The sequence below is a fragment of the Oncorhynchus mykiss genome, chromosome 15, assembly GCF_013265735.2.
Source record: "Oncorhynchus mykiss isolate Arlee chromosome 15, USDA_OmykA_1.1, whole genome shotgun sequence".
Lineage (NCBI taxonomy): Eukaryota > Metazoa > Chordata > Actinopteri > Salmoniformes > Salmonidae > Oncorhynchus > Oncorhynchus mykiss.
This window is the reverse complement of record NC_048579.1, coordinates 50,341,377-50,358,202: the sequence shown is the minus strand read 5'-3', so window position 1 is coordinate 50,358,202 and position 16,826 is coordinate 50,341,377. Positions and strand designations below refer to the sequence as shown.

At 42.6% G+C, this 16,826-nt stretch overlaps 2 protein-coding genes across 3 annotated transcripts; one reads left to right on the top strand and one right to left on the bottom strand.

Annotated features, from left to right (window-relative positions):
- Nucleotides 1–387: 387 nt before the first annotated feature.
- LOC110490251 (dnaJ homolog subfamily B member 9) lies at nucleotides 388–3,368 on the bottom strand. The gene is made up of 3 exons (XM_021563526.2): nucleotides 3,351–3,368; nucleotides 2,651–2,890; nucleotides 388–1,862 (listed from the first exon to the last, which is right to left on the bottom strand). The coding sequence occupies exons 2-3, from the start codon at nucleotides 2,865–2,867 to the stop codon at nucleotides 1,387–1,389; spliced, it is 693 nt and encodes a 230-aa protein (XP_021419201.1). The 5' UTR covers nucleotides 2,868–2,890; nucleotides 3,351–3,368; the 3' UTR covers nucleotides 388–1,386.
- Nucleotides 3,369–3,550: 182 nt separating this feature from the next.
- LOC110490247 (sugar phosphate exchanger 3) lies at nucleotides 3,551–16,478 on the top strand. Of its 2 annotated transcripts, XM_021563519.2 has the most exons (15): nucleotides 3,551–3,698; nucleotides 3,835–3,970; nucleotides 4,392–4,506; nucleotides 5,163–5,277; nucleotides 5,669–5,761; nucleotides 6,021–6,104; nucleotides 6,288–6,433; nucleotides 8,053–8,149; nucleotides 8,438–8,522; nucleotides 12,254–12,465; nucleotides 12,861–13,002; nucleotides 13,382–13,483; nucleotides 13,762–13,961; nucleotides 14,076–14,141; nucleotides 14,291–16,478. In XM_021563519.2, exons 3-15 carry the CDS (start codon nucleotides 4,430–4,432, stop codon nucleotides 14,381–14,383), a joined length of 1,512 nt encoding a protein of 503 aa, XP_021419194.1. In that variant the 5' UTR covers nucleotides 3,551–3,698; nucleotides 3,835–3,970; nucleotides 4,392–4,429; the 3' UTR covers nucleotides 14,384–16,478. The 2 variants fall into 2 exon arrangements, with proteins under 2 accessions (XP_021419194.1, XP_021419195.1); XM_021563520.2 differs by lacking the exon at nucleotides 3,835–3,970 and having other exon boundaries at nucleotides 3,567–3,698.
- Nucleotides 16,479–16,826: the final 348 nt, after the last annotated feature.

The following is a 16,826-nucleotide window of genomic DNA, read 5'->3' as shown; positions in this document are numbered from 1 at the left end:
ACACACTGGGCAGCCGGGGAGCTGTTGTGGGGGTTTAAGTGCCTTGCCCAAGGGCACAACGGCAGGCAAAAGCCTCTATGATTTGATACCGTCAACAATCCAGTTATCAGCTCCTGTCAGACCCAGGACTGGCAACCCTCCGGTTGTATGCTCGCCTCTCAAACCACTAGGCTAAAATAGTAGCTACATTATAGTTGCAGATGATAATATACATAGTGTTTTGTGAACCTATTCTGAGATTTACATTAATTGATCAAATGTCAGAGCATGAATAGAATACACACATTTAGAAGATACTACAGTAATCTAAATCAATGGACCAAGAGAATAGAACATGATAGGATAGAATGATAGGAATTGTAGAAATACATTTTAGTCTGCAGGAACCTTAGAGTAAATACACTTTTATTTCCAAACAAGTGCTTATCCTCATCCTTTCAATATTTAAAAATAGATCATCCTTAGGATTAACAAAGTGCAGACAGCAGTCAATAACTGAACATTGGTTTCACACAAAATGACAATCAGGCAGCAAAGTCGAGGTAAGAGACAACAGAACAGAGAACAAAGTTGCCGACTGCAAATATTGCACATAACAAAACGGCAGAAGAGGCATACTTTGCAGAAAAAAAACCAAGAGGTAACAGTTGATAATGGTGTATAACCATGTTAAATACATGTATATAGCTAGGTTCTCTTCAACTTCACGATGAGATTCAACTCATGTGCTCTATTCATAACCGGGAAAGGTTTAAGATGGGCCTTGAAGTAAGTGACAGCAACTTGACACACTGGGGAGAATGAATTAATAAGTCCACAATCAAATGCAACAGCTCTTAAAGTACAAGGCATAAGCAATATAAACGTGCTATTACACTGAATTTGTCATCATATTGGAAGAACTCTTTCTGAAAGAGAGAATTGCTTTGGTTTTGCATAGCAATTTTAAGACTCCAGGAGGAAAATAGAAAGGACATGAAATAAAATGCTTATTTTTTCTTCTTCAACTCAATTGCTACTCTCAAACAAAGATGGAAGCCAATAGAGAACCTGAGAAATGGGAGAGCCGGTGCTTAGCACGATGTAAACAAAGTAAATTGAAATCCAAAATGGAGGCATCGTAACATGCAATGCTATCCAGAAGTAAGAACCTAATACATAAGCCCAGTTTAATTATATCCAAAATGAGTGAAAGGTATTGCTTGAGAACAGTTTGTTTTATGGCCCATAGGCATCAACACATTTATAGCACACTTTTTTTCTTTCTTTCCAAAACCACCCAAAATCATGTTCCACAAAGTGTTAAATGAACAGTAATTCCAAAATACCCACGATAGCTAAACTCATACCCAGTGAGTAGTGGGATATGTTTCTGGTGATAATAAATCAAGAACAGTCTGTGTATGTGGTGACCATGTTCCCTCTGCGCTGTGTCACTGTCCTGCAGTGTTGTTTTGCTGAGCCCTGGAACCGGCTGTCCGCCCCGCCCGTGTGTCCGTTATACGAGAACATGTTCTCCATGTCCTCAAACATGTTATCAAAGTGTTCTCCACCAAAGGAGCCCTGGAAGTGTCTCTTCTGGGCCTCCTGGTGGGCCTGGAAGTGGCTGTTGTGCTTGTTCTGGGCCTCCTGGTGGGCCTGGAAGTGGCTGTTGAAGGCCCTCTTGTGATGGGCATGATGGGAGTGTTGGTTATGACCGAACAGGTCAGAGTCTCTGAACAGGTCATCAAAGTTGAAGTTAAAGTTCGGGTGGAAGTGCTGTCCACTCCTCCCACCTCCTGTGCCTGGCTCACCAGGGGAGGGGCCATGTCCAAACTGGTCATACTCCAGTCTCCTCTTATCGTCTGATAACGTCTCGTACGCTGGCAAAGGAAAGGAAACATGAGTCTCTTGGTGTCCACAGACATCAGAAAAACAACAAATGCTTTAACATTTAAAAATGTCATAACTGACTGTAATGGGAATATTAATAAGATCAATAAAGTTCATATTCAGTTTAGAGTGATTAACGCAATGTTAAGCATATTTACACGCTTTCCCTTTCTGTATTACACATGATTTCCAGTGTTCTGTTTGTGACACTCGGGTTGCTGGTCACTAGACTCGATGCTGACTGTTATGGATTAAACTCACATCTGTTGATAGTGATTGACGCCAGACTGGAGGTACAAGGACTGAGGACACACAGATTATTATGGTATTGTCTGTGAACACTGTGGTTCTGTAGTAGCTGACAAAGTCACTGTCCTTTTTGACTTCCTACAAGCTTCTCGGCTGGTGTTAACAGTACATTTCGCGTTGCTGATTAGGCTATTGAGTCTTCTCGGTGAAGGCCAGTTAGACATTCTCCGCTCCTGTCCGGGCTATTGTTATCCCTGCAAATTTGTAATTAAACCAGATACATTTTTTAAATTGATATTATCAACGACTGCTCTCCTTGTTCACCTGATAATGTCCATTACACTGACAATATTAAAGATTGGAAAAACACCCATTACTTGTTGAAATGTTTACAAAAGTATTAATACAACTACAGGATGAATAATTAACACTTCGTCCAATACATTTGATGTGGACTTGACGTAACGAGCCCTAATGGAACGGACGAGGGAGTGCCCATCTACCTAACACAGAAGTTGACAGCACTCACCCTCAGCTATTTCCCTGAACTTTGCCTCTGCGCCAGGACTCTTGTTTCGGTCAGGATGGTACTTCATGGCTAGCTTATGGAAGGCCTTCTTGATCTGGCGCTCGGAGGCATCTTTTGGCACACCTAGGATGTCATAGTAGTCCCTCTGTGCCAGTATGAACTCAGTTATCATGAGAATGCATACTGCTAACATTAAGACTGACTGTGCTGTGGCCATATTGGTGGTTAGCTCTTGCCTCCCTGCCCAGGAAAGAGAGAGGTTTGACAGTTAGTTGACAGTTTGTTACTGACACAAGCAAATCACAATGTAAGGTTGACAAAAGTATAACCATGTAAGCATGTTTTAACCTGTACTGTAGAAAGGAAGCACGGCATGGTACATCTGTAAAACTTGCTGTGTGACATAGGCTTTTATTTTTGTTTTTAAAATAAAACCCCCTTTAGCTAGGGACATGATCTACAAATGTAATTATTCTAGTGAACAGATGGTTGAATCAGCCACAGAATGACCCAACCGTTTACATTGCATTTAAAGCAATTGGTAAGGCAGTTTAAATCAGTGAAAGTGGATGGGGGAGAAAAAGAGTGTCAGAATCACAAGCACGTAGAGACTGTGAAAACTACTTGAAACACAGTTCTGAACTGTATGCTAATTCTGAACTCAAATAAGCGTTGAATTAAAATAAAAGCGAGGATTTACCTTGAGATGCACTAACAACAGCCTCCTGGCTCTCTATCAGACGACACTCGCACAGCTGATCCGTAGGTGACAAACTATAGCGGGTTGCATCCCCCGGAGCTGTTACTCCACGACTCGCAATACTATTGGTTAATTTCTTCACCTACTGACTCGAAACACCACGATTGGCTGAAACTAGGGGCATGTGGCTCTTATTTGCATGCGTTCACTTCCGGTACACTCCAGCCCTGTTGGTGGCAATAGGAAACGTGAAACCACAGATGAAGAAAACCGATTGCTACTGTGTAGCAGACTGGACTGTAGACAGATGATCTCACACTAGCGTCGGTGTTTATGTGAATAAAACAGGTAAGTCCTTATCCGTTTGACCTCGACGTTGATTGCACATTTGCATTTCCATACAGTGTTAACCGATGCCTAATGTATCTTTAGTGAAAGAGAAGTATCGAGCTAGTGTATTTCATATGTTTTTACATATCACCAGAGTGAGTCACTTCAGTGCTGCACTGCTAGCCAGCGACAGAAGCAGACAGAAAGAAGACAGCTCCCAAGGCTATTTATTGCTGTCCATAGCTCAATTCTTCCTATCTAGAACGAGTACACGTTTGCGGAAAAAGTAGGTAAGGAAATCTCAATCTTTTTCGGGGGTTTTGCCTTTATTGACAGAATGTGATTCAGAGGGTGTTTACACCAGATACATCTTTCAGGCCAGGTTCCAAGGTTTGTTGGCTGTAGGGCTAACAGTAAGGTCCCATGGTGAGAAGTAGGTTAATGATAACAAGCTTATGGTTTTCTTTTTTTTGGAAGAGGCTGACCAAGACCTTTGACTTGTTTGTGGCTTTATATCATTGGCCTTTTACCTAGATTTGCTATGGTGAAAAATATCCACCTGGTCTCATAGGACTTTAAACCCCAGTTCTCTCCTTTCAGGCAAAGCTGTGTTTTTGACCTAGGCTGTAGTGTTGAATAAACTAGTGTGGTGCTCTTCCCTCTCTGAACCCCCTCCCTCTCCTGCCTGCCTCTCCTGCTGTTCCCTTGAAGACCTCCACCCCCTCCCATCCCTCCTGGTGACCCCTGTGATGTCGTCCCCGTGCTGTGGCTTCCTGGCGCAGTACACCCACCATCACCTGGTCGCCTTCCTCCTCACCTTCTTTAGGTAAACTCAACTCCTGAACTCCCACCAGCCTTGAAGGGATCTGGTATAAGACCCTCTGAATGTTCAGAGTTCTCATTCCAGTTCTCTTTGCCCTAAATGCTCTCTACACAAGCACTTATACCAGAGCATACATGCGCATTTGATACACAGGCTCACTTGTGCTCATATAGGCCGACATCCTCCTTAAGTAAATAGGGGCCCCAACGAGTGCTAATGCCTGGACTGGAGCTACAGTACTCACAGTCTTATAAAGCTCTCCACTGTAATTACACTGTAAAAAAATTACGTCCTGGTCAGACTGGTTGTTACCAGAGTAGGAGAAAGTGAACGTGTCAGACAGTTGAGCAGTAAGAATCAGATTCGTGCTGAATCGGTGCTTCTCACATTCCCTATCCTGACCTCCCCACTCAGCTGTGCAAAGATTTTGTGGTTGTGCTTTCCAGGCCCTGTCATCAGGAAGTGACGTATAGCCTAGAGTTCTTATGTACAGGTTATAGTCTTGAGGAATTTCTATTCGTTGTAAACGGGCTGAGTACTGCACACCAGCTGCTTTAAACAGCTAAACACAGCATTGGAAGACCCTGGGTGTTTCTGGTCCCTTGTTGTGCTAGGAATATAACAGGGCTTTATTAAGTCTCCCCTCCCTCTCTCTCCAGTTATGTCCTCCTGCACGCCTCGAGGAAGACCTTCAGTAATGTGAAAGTGAGCATCTCAGCCCAGTGGACTCCCTCTGTGCAGAATGCCAGCTCTCCTGCCTTCTCACCCGGGGAGGTACGTACTCGGGAGGATGTGGATTCTCCTTCTTGAATTATCTCTCCTTTTCGCCTCCCCTGAATGATGACCTCTGATATGACTTAAGTCCTGGATGTCTGCTGTTTTGCCTCAGTTTGCACCATTGGGTTTGGTCACGTGCGATCCTCAATATTTACTTTGTGTGCAGTGGATGGGGAAGTGTTATCAGGTGTGGAGCTACTGACGAGTGCTCTGCACGTGACCATTATGTTGAAACAGACCATGAAGTACAGCTAATACTAATGGTCAAACGGTTAAATAAATCCCTTTACTCAGTTACTCTGCCAATGTTTTTGTGTTAAATGATCTAAAGTTGATTTATTGTGTTAATGTATGTATCTTTGATTGTCTATTCTGTATCTTCCTCCAGACATGGGAGCAGAATAACCTTTTTGCAGACTCCGATGGAGCCACTCTGTTCCTGGGTGTCCTCGACACCATCTTCCTGTTTTCCTACGCCGTGGTGAGTGTCGGGGTCAGCTTGGGTCACGGGGGGGGGGGGGGGGCTACAGGTGGGTAGTCTAGCAACAGTGACTCAATGTAACCTAATCAGAGATCAGATTTACTTCTCTCTCCTGCCACATGCTAATATGCACATTAAACTAATGTATGCTAATTCATTAATGTCATCTTTCATTATCAACATGGAAACAAGCACACTGATGCGTAGTCAAAGCAGGAGGACAGTGTAAACATGCGTGTGTTGTTCAATATTCATGCAGGGCTTATATATGAGTGGAGTGATTGGAGATCGCATGAACCTCCGATATGTCCTCTCCTTTGGTCTGTGTGGTTCAGCCATAGTGGTAAGTGCTTTTATATTTCATATACATCTACACAGTTGTTACAACAGATTTATACAATAGGTACTAATTACAACAATATTCATATACTGCAGATTCTGCATTTTGATCCCATTATATTTCACTGTGTTTATTTAGTGGCGTAATCCAATATCACCTTCTGTTTTTCCCTCCTTCACTTCCCAGGAGTTTGTGTTTGGTACCCTGACTGAGTGGCTGCAATTCTATAACATCTACCTGTACTGTGGTCTTTGGGTGCTGAACGGCCTACTGCAGTCTGCTGTCTGGCCCTGTGTGGTGGCAGTCATGGGGAACTGGTTCGGCAAGTCGGGGTGAGTATCATATCACTCTCTCTGCCATGACACTAGTATACTCGAACACTGATCATTAGGGCTGGGAATTGCCAGGGACCATACGATATGATAGCGATACAATATTTATTGTGATTCCCACAATTCTATATGTATTGTGATTCGATATTGTGATTTTATTGCGATTCGGTGTTCCAAACAATATTGCTCACCGTATGTCTGAGAGAGCCATGAGAACTAGTTTTGGTCAGTCATGGAAATAAAAGGGCTGAAAACAAACGGTCACCCTAAAAATAAGATGGCGAACAAGCTACGAAGGTACAGCAAACCTAGCGCCAAAATAATATTGCATTATCGTCAAAAAGAAGATCCTCTTCTGTAACTGTGTTCGTTTGCCCCATCACTACTGATCAATGCCGATCACTCACAGATTGAGTGAAGGTCCTTGAATGTCAACAATCAAAAGTTGTCTTTACAAACAGTAGCCTTGGGTGATTGCTTTAACTGTGGGGTCGTTCCATATGATTTCAATCGCTTTTTGATTTGCAATGAAACCTTTTATACATGTTTGCCCATGGTAACTTTTTTTTTTGGACCTGAATGCCAAAACATTCAGTAGATAGGTGTTCAAAGTTGACCTATTTTTGCATACTGTTACGTTCTCCAACAAGAAAACCAAAAATGTCACGCAAACAGAAGGGGGAACTAAGAGTCAATGACCAACAACCAAAATGAAACGGGTGGTTTTAGGAGAGGTTCTGAAAGACACGGGCGTGTCCACTGAAAGTTGACTAGCAACCACAACTGGAACCTAAAAGACGTCTACCATTGGCGCCCAATAAATTTGCCAGAGAGGCAAACAAAAGAAAAAACGATGTTAAAGACAGGAAGCAAACCAAAAAGGTGGAGCAAAACAAAATCAGATAAAGGATTTTTTGTCTAGAAATCAAAATCGGGTGCGCCAACTGAAGGTGTTAACCCTCTGCGTCTATCAAGACAACTGGAGCACAGGGCCAGCCGCTCTTAAATAGCGCCTGGGCCAGGACAGGTTAACGCCTTCCCACTAAAGAGATGGCAACCAGCATAGGTGTATCCAATACTGACTAACAAGGTGACACCAATCGGTGCGCCCTACTTGCTAACGAGCTATACGTGCTAAAGTGCAACCTTAAAACATAAATGGAAAAACCAAAACTTGTAACAATTCCCCACCCTACCAAGAGACATCCATGTCTTTATCACAGATAAAGATAAACGGTTGAGTTTGATATCATTTAAAAGCTTACAGGGTTTTTAGTTTTTAGTCTATTCTATGATTTCATTTTTTAAAGTTTTTAATTTTAAGAAAATTACTTTTTTTATGCATAAATGTTATTTATCTAAAAACAAGTGACCTCAGATTTGACTAATTTTCACAAATGTTGTAGTTTAGACCCTATTTTACATAATCTAAGACCTTATTTTACATCAAAGGGGGTGCCGTCAGAAAGTGATTGAAATCATACCAAGATGTACCGATTTTATTCTTGGTTCTGTTGTATTCTAAAAGACAAGGTTCTAATTGAGTATTGTGTTGAGCATGTCGTGTGTGTTGTGCATGTTCTTAAGAGTAACCGATGTATGTCTCTTCCTCCCTCCAGGCGAGGTTTTGTGTTTGGCCTGTGGAGTGCCTGTGCGTCTGTTGGGAACATCCTGGGCGCTTTCCTGGCATCCAGTGTTCTCAAGTACGGTTATGAGGTGAGTGCAGACACACACAGATATACCTATTACAGATCCGCTCTGGGACTCACCTATTTTTTTTTTATAAAGTCTAGATGAAAAACGGACATGCTATGTAGCATAGACAATACCTGGTATGGTCTAGTTAGTAAGTCTCTAGAAAATGTCACTACATTGTTTTCGAGAGAAAAGTGAAGTTATGTGGTGGTGTCTTTTTCTCAACCTCTTGCTACATAGTTAGCTACATAGCACGAACAGCACAATTCACAATACAAGTCACCTCAGTGTTATGCTGTGTTTCTGCAGTATGCCTTCCTGGTCACTTCAGTGCTGCAGTTTGCTGGTGGGGTGGTGGTGTTCTTTGGTCTGCTCACCTCCCCTAAAGAAGTGGGTGAGTATTAGGTCCGCATATGTCCAGTTTCCCTCATTGGTCTGGCATTGTCTCCCTATCACTGTGTCATACTGTACATTCTTTCACTTCGAGTCTCAGGTTCTATTAGTCGTGTGTACAGGATACGCATGGTACACACCGTCCAAGGAAATGCTTACTGGCTGGTTCCTTCTCGAAAATAATACAAGATAAGAGTACGAGCATAAAGTAAATGGCTCGGTAGAATAGAATAAACATTGAAGCAACTTCCTCCTTTCTGTGCCATCTAATTGTTTGTTTAAATTCTCTTGACATTAATCGTTATTGTTCCTTGAGGAAGTTAAAAAAAATTGTGTGTGTGGAATATGATATAAAGCACATATAAACTAGAGGTCGACCGATTTATGATTTTTCAACACGATACCGATTATTGGAGGACCCAAAAAAAAGCCGATACCGATTTAATCGGCCAATTTAAATCATTTTTAAAAAGTATTTATTTGTAATAATGACAATTACAACAATACTGAATGAACACTTATTTTAACTTAATATAATACATCAATAAAAATCTATTTAGTCTCAAATAAATAATGAAACATGTTCAATTTGATTTAAATAATGCAAAAACAAAGTGTTGGAGAAGTAAAAGTGCAATATTTGCCATGTAAAAAAGCTAACGTTTAAGTTCCTTGCTCAGAACATGAGAACATTTAAAAGCTGGTGGTTCCTTTTAACATAAGACTTCAGTATACCAAGATAAGAGGTTTTAGGTTGTAGTTAATATGGTATTTAGTATTTATAGGACTATTTCTCTCTCTACCATTTGTATTTCATATACCTTTGACTATTGGATGTTCTTATAGGCACTTTAGTATTGCCAGTGTAACAGTATAGCTTCCGTCCCTCTCCTCGCCCCTACCTGGGCTCGAACCAGGAACACATTGACAACAGCCACACGCGAAGCAGCGTTACCCATCACTACACAAAAGCCGCGGCCCTTGCAGAGCAAGGTGAATAACTGCTCCAAGTCTCAGAGCGAGTGACATTTGAAATGCTATTAGCGCGCACCCCGCTAACTAGCTAGCCATTTCACATCGGTTACACCAGCCATTAGGCTGATAGGCTTGAAGTCATAAACAGTGCTGTGCTTGCGAAGAGCTGCTGGCAAAACGCACAAAAGTGCTGTTTGAATGAATGCTTACGAGCCTGCTGCTGTCTACCACCGCTCAGTCAGACTACTCTATCAAATATCAAATCATAGACTTAATTATAACATAATAACACACGGAAAAATGAGCCGTTGGTCATTAATATGGTTGAATCCGGAAACTATCATTTCGAAAACAAAACGTTTATTATTTCAGTGAAATACGGAACCGTTCGGTATTTTATCTAACTGGTGGCATCCCGAAGTCTAAATATTCTTGTTACATTGTACAACCTTCAATGTTATGTCATAATTGTGTAGAATTTTGGCAAATTAGTTTGCAATGAGCCTGGCTGCCCAAACTGTTGCATATACCCTGACTCTGCGTGCAATGAGCTCAAGAGAAGTGACACAATTTCACCTGGTTAATATTGCTTTCTAATCTGGATTTCTTTTAGCTAAATATGCAGGTTTAAAAATATATACTTCTGTGTATTGATTTTAAGAATGGCATTGGTGTTCATGGTTAGGTACAGTCATGCAACGATTGTGCTTTTTTCGCAAATACGCTTTTGTTAAATCATCCCCCAGCGTTGCATCGATTATATGCAACGCAGGACACGCTAGATAAACTAGTAATATCATTAACCATGTGTAGTTAACTAGTGATTATGATTTATTGATTGTTTTTTAAAAGATAAGTTTAATGCTAGCTAGCAACTTACCTTGGCTTCTACTGCATTCGTGTAAAAGGCAGGCTCCTCGTGGAGTGCAATGAGCGGCAGGTGGTTAGAGCGTTGGACTAGTTAACCGTAAGGTTGCAAGATTGAATCCCAGAGCTGACAGGGTGAAAATCTGTCGTTCTGCCCCTGAACAAGGTTGCCACCGTTCTGCCACCGTTCCTAGGCCGTCATTGAAAATAAGAATGTGTTCTTAACTGACTTGCCTCGTTAAATAAAGTTGTAAAAAAAAGAAGAAATCGCCGTCCAAAAATACAGATTTCCGATTGTTATGAAAACTTGAAATCAGCCCTAATTAATCGGCCATTCCGATTAATCAGTCGACCTGTAATATAAACTCAGCAAAAAAAGAAACGTTCCTTTTTCAGGACCCTGTCTTTCAAAGATAATTCGTAAAACTCCAAATAACTTCACAGATCTTCATTGTAAAGGGTTTAAACACTGTTTCCCATGCTTGTTCAATGAACCATAAACAATTCATGAACATGCACCTGTGGAACGGTCGTTAAGACACTAACAGCTTACAGACGGTAGGCAATTAAGGTCATAGTTATGAAAATGTAGGACACTAAAGAGGCCTTTCTACTGACTCTGAAAAACACTAAAAGAAAGATGTCCAGGGTCATCTCTGTGAACACGCCTTAGGCATGCTGCAAGGAGGCGTGAGGACTGCAGTTGTGGCCAAGGCAATAAATTGCAATGTCCATACTGTGAGACGCCTAAGACAGCGCTACAGGGAGACAGGATGGACAGCTAATCGTCCTCGCAGTGGCAGACTACGTGTAACAACACCTGCACAGGATCGGTACATCAAAACATCACACCTGCTGGACAGGTACAGGATGGCAACAACAACTGCCCGAGTTACACCAGGAACGCACAATCCCATCATCAGTGCTCAGACTGTCCACAATAGGCTGAGAGAGGCTGGACTGGGGGCTTGTAGGCCTGTATTAAGGCAGGTCCTCACCGGACATCACCGGCAACAACGTCGCTAATGGGCACAAACCCACCGTCGCTGGACCAGACAGGACTGGCAAAAAGTGCTCTTCACTGACGAGTCGCGGTTTTGTCTCACCAGGGGTGATGGTCGGATTCGTGTTTATCGCCGAAGGAATGAGCTTTACACCGAGGCCTTTTCTCTGGAGTGGGATCGATTTGGAGGTGGAGGATCCGTCATGGTCTGGGGCAGTGTGTCACAGCATCATCGGACTGAGCTTGTTGTCATTGCAGGCATTGCAGGCAATCTCAACGCTGTGCGTTACAGGGAAGACAACCTCCTCCCTCATGTGGTACCCTTCCTGCAGGCTTATCCTGACATGACCCTCCAGCATGACAATGCCACCAGCCATACTGCTCGTTCTGTGCGTGATTTCCTGCAAGACAGGAATGTCAGTGTTCTGCTATGGCCAGCGAAGAGCCCGTATCTCAATCCCATTGAGCACGTCTGGGACCTGTTGGTTCGGAGGGTGGGGGCTAGGGCCATTCCCCCCAGAAATGTCCGGGAACTTGCAGGTGCCTTGGTGGAAGAGTGGGGTAACACCTCACAACAAGAACTGGCAAACCTGGTGCAGTCCGTGAGGAGGAGATGCACTGCAGTACGTAATGCAGCTGGTGGCCACGCCAAATACTGACACCCCCCCCCCCCCCCCCCCCCTTTGTTCAGGGACACATTATTCAATTTCTGTCCGTCACATGTCTGTGGAACTTGTTCAGTTTGTCTCAGTTGTTGAATCTTGTTATGTTCATACAGATATTTACACGTTACGTTTGCTGAAAATAAACGCATTTAGTTTTGCTGAGTTTAGCTACAATGTACTTTGACTCTTTTGATGAAGAGTGTTGTTTCTCTGTCCCATCAGGTTTGTGTTTGGAGTCAGAAACAGGTCTGAGACCAGTGGAAAGAGACGCAGACAGCCACAGGCCTCTGATGAGTGATGAAGAGGATGAGGAGGGATCGGAGGAGGTGTGTGACGGAGGGTACTACACCATCCGGCAGGGGGATGAGGAGCCGCGGGAAACACCCAAAGCCATCGGATTCTGCCAGGCCTTCTGCCTTCCCGGAGTGCTGCCTGTGAGTGGGATATTACTAGAGCTCTCTTTGTGTCTCTGTCTCTTTCGCATGACCTCCCTAACTCTGGTCGGCGGTCACCCACTCTCTCTTTTGCACTCACCCTCCTATCTCCCTCTTTCATTCACCCCCCTGTCTATATCCTTATCTATTTCTATATCTATCATCTTATCATCCTCTCTGCTATCTGCCCCTCCCGGTATATGAGTTTCCATTCTATCTCAATTCTTTGGCTGACAGTTTTGTTTAGGAGGGGGTGAACACATTGCATTAGTATCTTTCTCTGAACAAATGGACCAATAAAGCAAGTATTGTATTATGGAGCATCTGAAGATTTTAGTTCTGGCTTTCTGAGATGACTCATCCAGTAACTGGTGACTGTCATCCTCTCTCCCTAGTATTCCCTGGCGTATGCCTGTCTGAAGCTGGTCAACTACTCCTTCTTCTTCTGGTTGCCCTTCTACCTGAGCAGGAACTTTGGCTGGAAGGAGGCCCAGGCCGACAGGCTCTCTGTGTGGTACGACGTGGGAGGCATCATAGGTGAGTGTTACGGCCCAGGCTTAGTTAACGCTGGCTGTATGGACTGGTTAATATGAATGACATTGGTGTTGTTGACTACGGTTTAGATGTGGTAACATCCTAGCTAGCTATGCGGAGTCATTTATCTATGCCGTCTAAAGGGGTCTACACAGTCTACGCCAACGGCGCCGACGGAGGTCCATTTGCAACGCTCTCCACGTAGTTCCACGTACAGTTGTGCGACTGGATTTTTGGAACGCGACAAACGGACCTCCGTCGGCTCCGTTTGCATAGACTGCGTAGACCCCTTTAGACGGTACAGGAAACTGTGTATTAATCTCCTGCTCTCTCTCCCGCTCTCTCTCTCTCTTTCTCTCCCCCCCCCCCCCCCCCCCCCCAGGTGGTACGATCCAGGGCCTGATCTCAGACTTCATGGGAAAGAGAGCTCCAGTGTTAGCCGTCAGTCTGCTGCTGGCTATGGGAGCCCTGGTGGGTTACAGCCGTGAGTACTCCTCCTTCTTTCATCTGCCGTCCTCCTTTTTCTAGCCCAAAACATTTCACTATATTATTCAGGCCAACATTCAATTTTAATGTGATCTAATTTATTTAAGGAAACAAATGGAAATGGTTCATTATTGTGTTTTATGCCAATTCTAGACCACCAAGGGGAGCCCATGATGGCGGAAAAAGAAAAATAGAACCACATCCCTTGCTGTCTCATACACAATCCACAAAAAAAAAAAAAACGTGTGAATTAACCCTGTGTTGTCCCCCCCTTAGACTCCCCTCCGGACCAGGTGGCGAATGCAGCTCTCCTGGCCACCACAGGTTTCTTCATAGGAGGACCGTCCAACATGATCAGCTCAGCCATCTCTGCAGACCTGGGGCGACAGGAGGCCCTCAGGGGCAGTCAGGAGGCTCTGGCTACCGTCACCGGCATAGTGGACGGGACTGGGAGTATTGGAGCTGCAGCGGGACAGGTAACACACACTAGAGACCGAGAAAGTACATACATACATACAGTACATGCATACACACAGAAATATGTGCTTTCCAGTGATTTAATGTTGAGTTTTTTTTACCTTGTCTTCCAGTATTTGGTATCCGTGATCGAGAGCAAGCTGGGCTGGATGTTTGTCTTCTACTTCTTCATCGTCATGGTAAGATCATCATGTCTAACCCATAATGTGAGACAATGTTCACGTCTTCCAGAAATGAGTCACTCATTCTCCTCAGGAGCATCTTACATAAGGCACTGTTTTGTCCCTGTTGGTGACATATTTGGTCCTGTTATTTGATCGCCTCACAGACCGGGTGCAGCATAGTCTTCATCTTGCCGCTGATCGTGACTGAGATTCGGGCCATGTGGAGGGAGAGACGGGCACGGACACACGAGCTGTGAAGCCTTCCTCACGGGGGCCATGTTGTTTCCTACTCCTTCCCTATGGGGCCTACTGCCTGTCAGTCAGACTATGTCCACTGATCACTACTGTAGATGTATGTACAACATGTCTATGAATGTGTATGTCCAGTTTATGTATATATTTGGTCAGAAACGCGTTTTTTTTTATTTTTATTAAGATATTACTTCAGCGCCTTTTACGAGTGGGGGCAGGGCCCTCTAAATGTTTGTGGTCTGAGATTGGAAGTTCCAAGCAGCTAACGATTATTCCAATTCCTTTATCAGTTTACTGGAGTGTATAATGATTACTTGTATAGAATGATTGATTGAATCTGCTCATTTGCTTAGTAGAGATCAGATTTCAAAGACACACAAAACTCTCCATCACTCACTCATAGAATCTCACACACACATCCACTAGGCGGATTTTTAGTCATTGCCTGTAGCACACACTGTAGTCAGTGACCACGTTTACATGCGCAAGGTATTGTGGACAGTAGCTCATATCCCGCAGAAGGTCTTATTCGGGTTAAGCTGTTTACATGCACTTTTGATATCCCGCTCACAGGTATCCCTGTACCGATGAATAAACGGATTATTCCTCATTTAAATTGATATGGGTTAAATATTACCTGAAATATGGCCTATAACCTTTCACATGTAGCGTAATATAATATTAACTCTTGCGGAATTATGCATTTCTTGCAGTGAAATTACACAACAAATGTTAATTTTGTCTCGGAAACAGGAGTGGAGAAATACGAATTCTTTCAGCATCTCTTGAGGAAATGCTAGTGCGTGTGTTCTCGTTGACACCGTTATGCAAGCAGACAGTATTTCAACCACATAAAATATGCACCCAAGACAGACTAAAGTCTTATCATAAACCAATTTAATCGTTTTCTCAGCTTTTAATTTCACTAAAACCAGTCAAACTGATGACATTTGGGCATTTTGCAAAGACCAAATCTTTTCACTGTTCTCCCCGGGTCCCTAAACGAAACAGACAACTTTACCGGTTTTAACTAGATTACTAATGCACTCGTTCTGTCAATGTAAGACATTATTCTGTTGAGCACTACTTTATTTAGTCTTCTGGGGCAACAAGTTATGACAGAAGACTATAGTTGACAAACAAATGTCCTTCCAAATGTCGGAAATTGTAAACAGAAAGTTGTCTAAATTACGCTACACGGTCCAGGATGGAGTATCGGCAAAATAAATTATTATGGTGGATGGAACTGAGCATTTTGCCTACTTTTTGAAGTGATTTGTTTAACAATCAGATGAAAACATCACACAACACCCATCATACCTAAAACTGAGCCTACACAGACTGCGAAAAACAACAGTAAACGGGATACATGCCACAGTATCCCATCTAAGATCAGCAAATCCAAGGCATTTTATCCGGGTTTCTCATAACCGGGATACAAACTTTTTCGGGTTATTGTAAACGAGATATGATGTTTACATGTGTCAACTCAAGAGAGTACTTGAGTACCCCGAATAATAACGGAATATTGGTGTGCATGTAAACGTGGTCAGACTAAACGGTGCGTTAAGCTGCGTTTTTAAGTCTTAACGGTCATTTAACATTAACTGCACGCATCTGAAATATTTTCCTTATCAAAATTATTTAAAGGTATACTGATTTTATTTACTGTAGGTACATAAATTAAAACGGTACAAGTAGTTCTTCTGGTTGGATTGGTATCAGTTGCTAAATTACTGTAGTGGTTTTAACCAAGGCCACAAGTGCATTTCAGCTGATCCAGGGCCTGCTAAACTTGATGACATGGAATGTGTATTTAATTTTATCATTGTCGAATGTATGTTCTTAATCTGTGGTAAATGTTCATTTTTTCCCCGTATGTGCACTTTAAATTCATGTTTTAATGAGCCTACGTTTTTTTTTTCAAGAAAAGCAAATGGTATTTTTCAAAACTGTTGACTCCTATCTTTTATTCTTCCCAAGGGAATTTACGATATATTTTGGGATACCACCTCAATGAATTTGAACTTAAATGACCTATACTGTATTCACACAACTTACTTTTTTTTGTATAAATCTCATAAAGCAATGAAACCAGCATTTGGAAACCTTGAATTAGCATTCTTGGCAGGATGATTTATTTTCACCTATAAAATGGACACAAATTAAGAGGATCCGGATTTTGTAAATTACTAATGGGATAGATATCCTGTAGTGGATAAATTCTGCTCAAACCTGTTGCAGTTGTGTTACGTCACTTCAGAACCACCAGGAGGAGCCCTTAAGGCAGAAATAATACCAGGAAAATGTGTGGTAATAGTAGGTCTAATAGAATTAGTAGACTTAATATGTGTAGATTTAGTAGGCCTAATAGAATTAGTAGACTTAATATATGTAGAATTAGTAGGCCTAATATAATTAGTAGACTTAATGTGTAGAATTAATAGT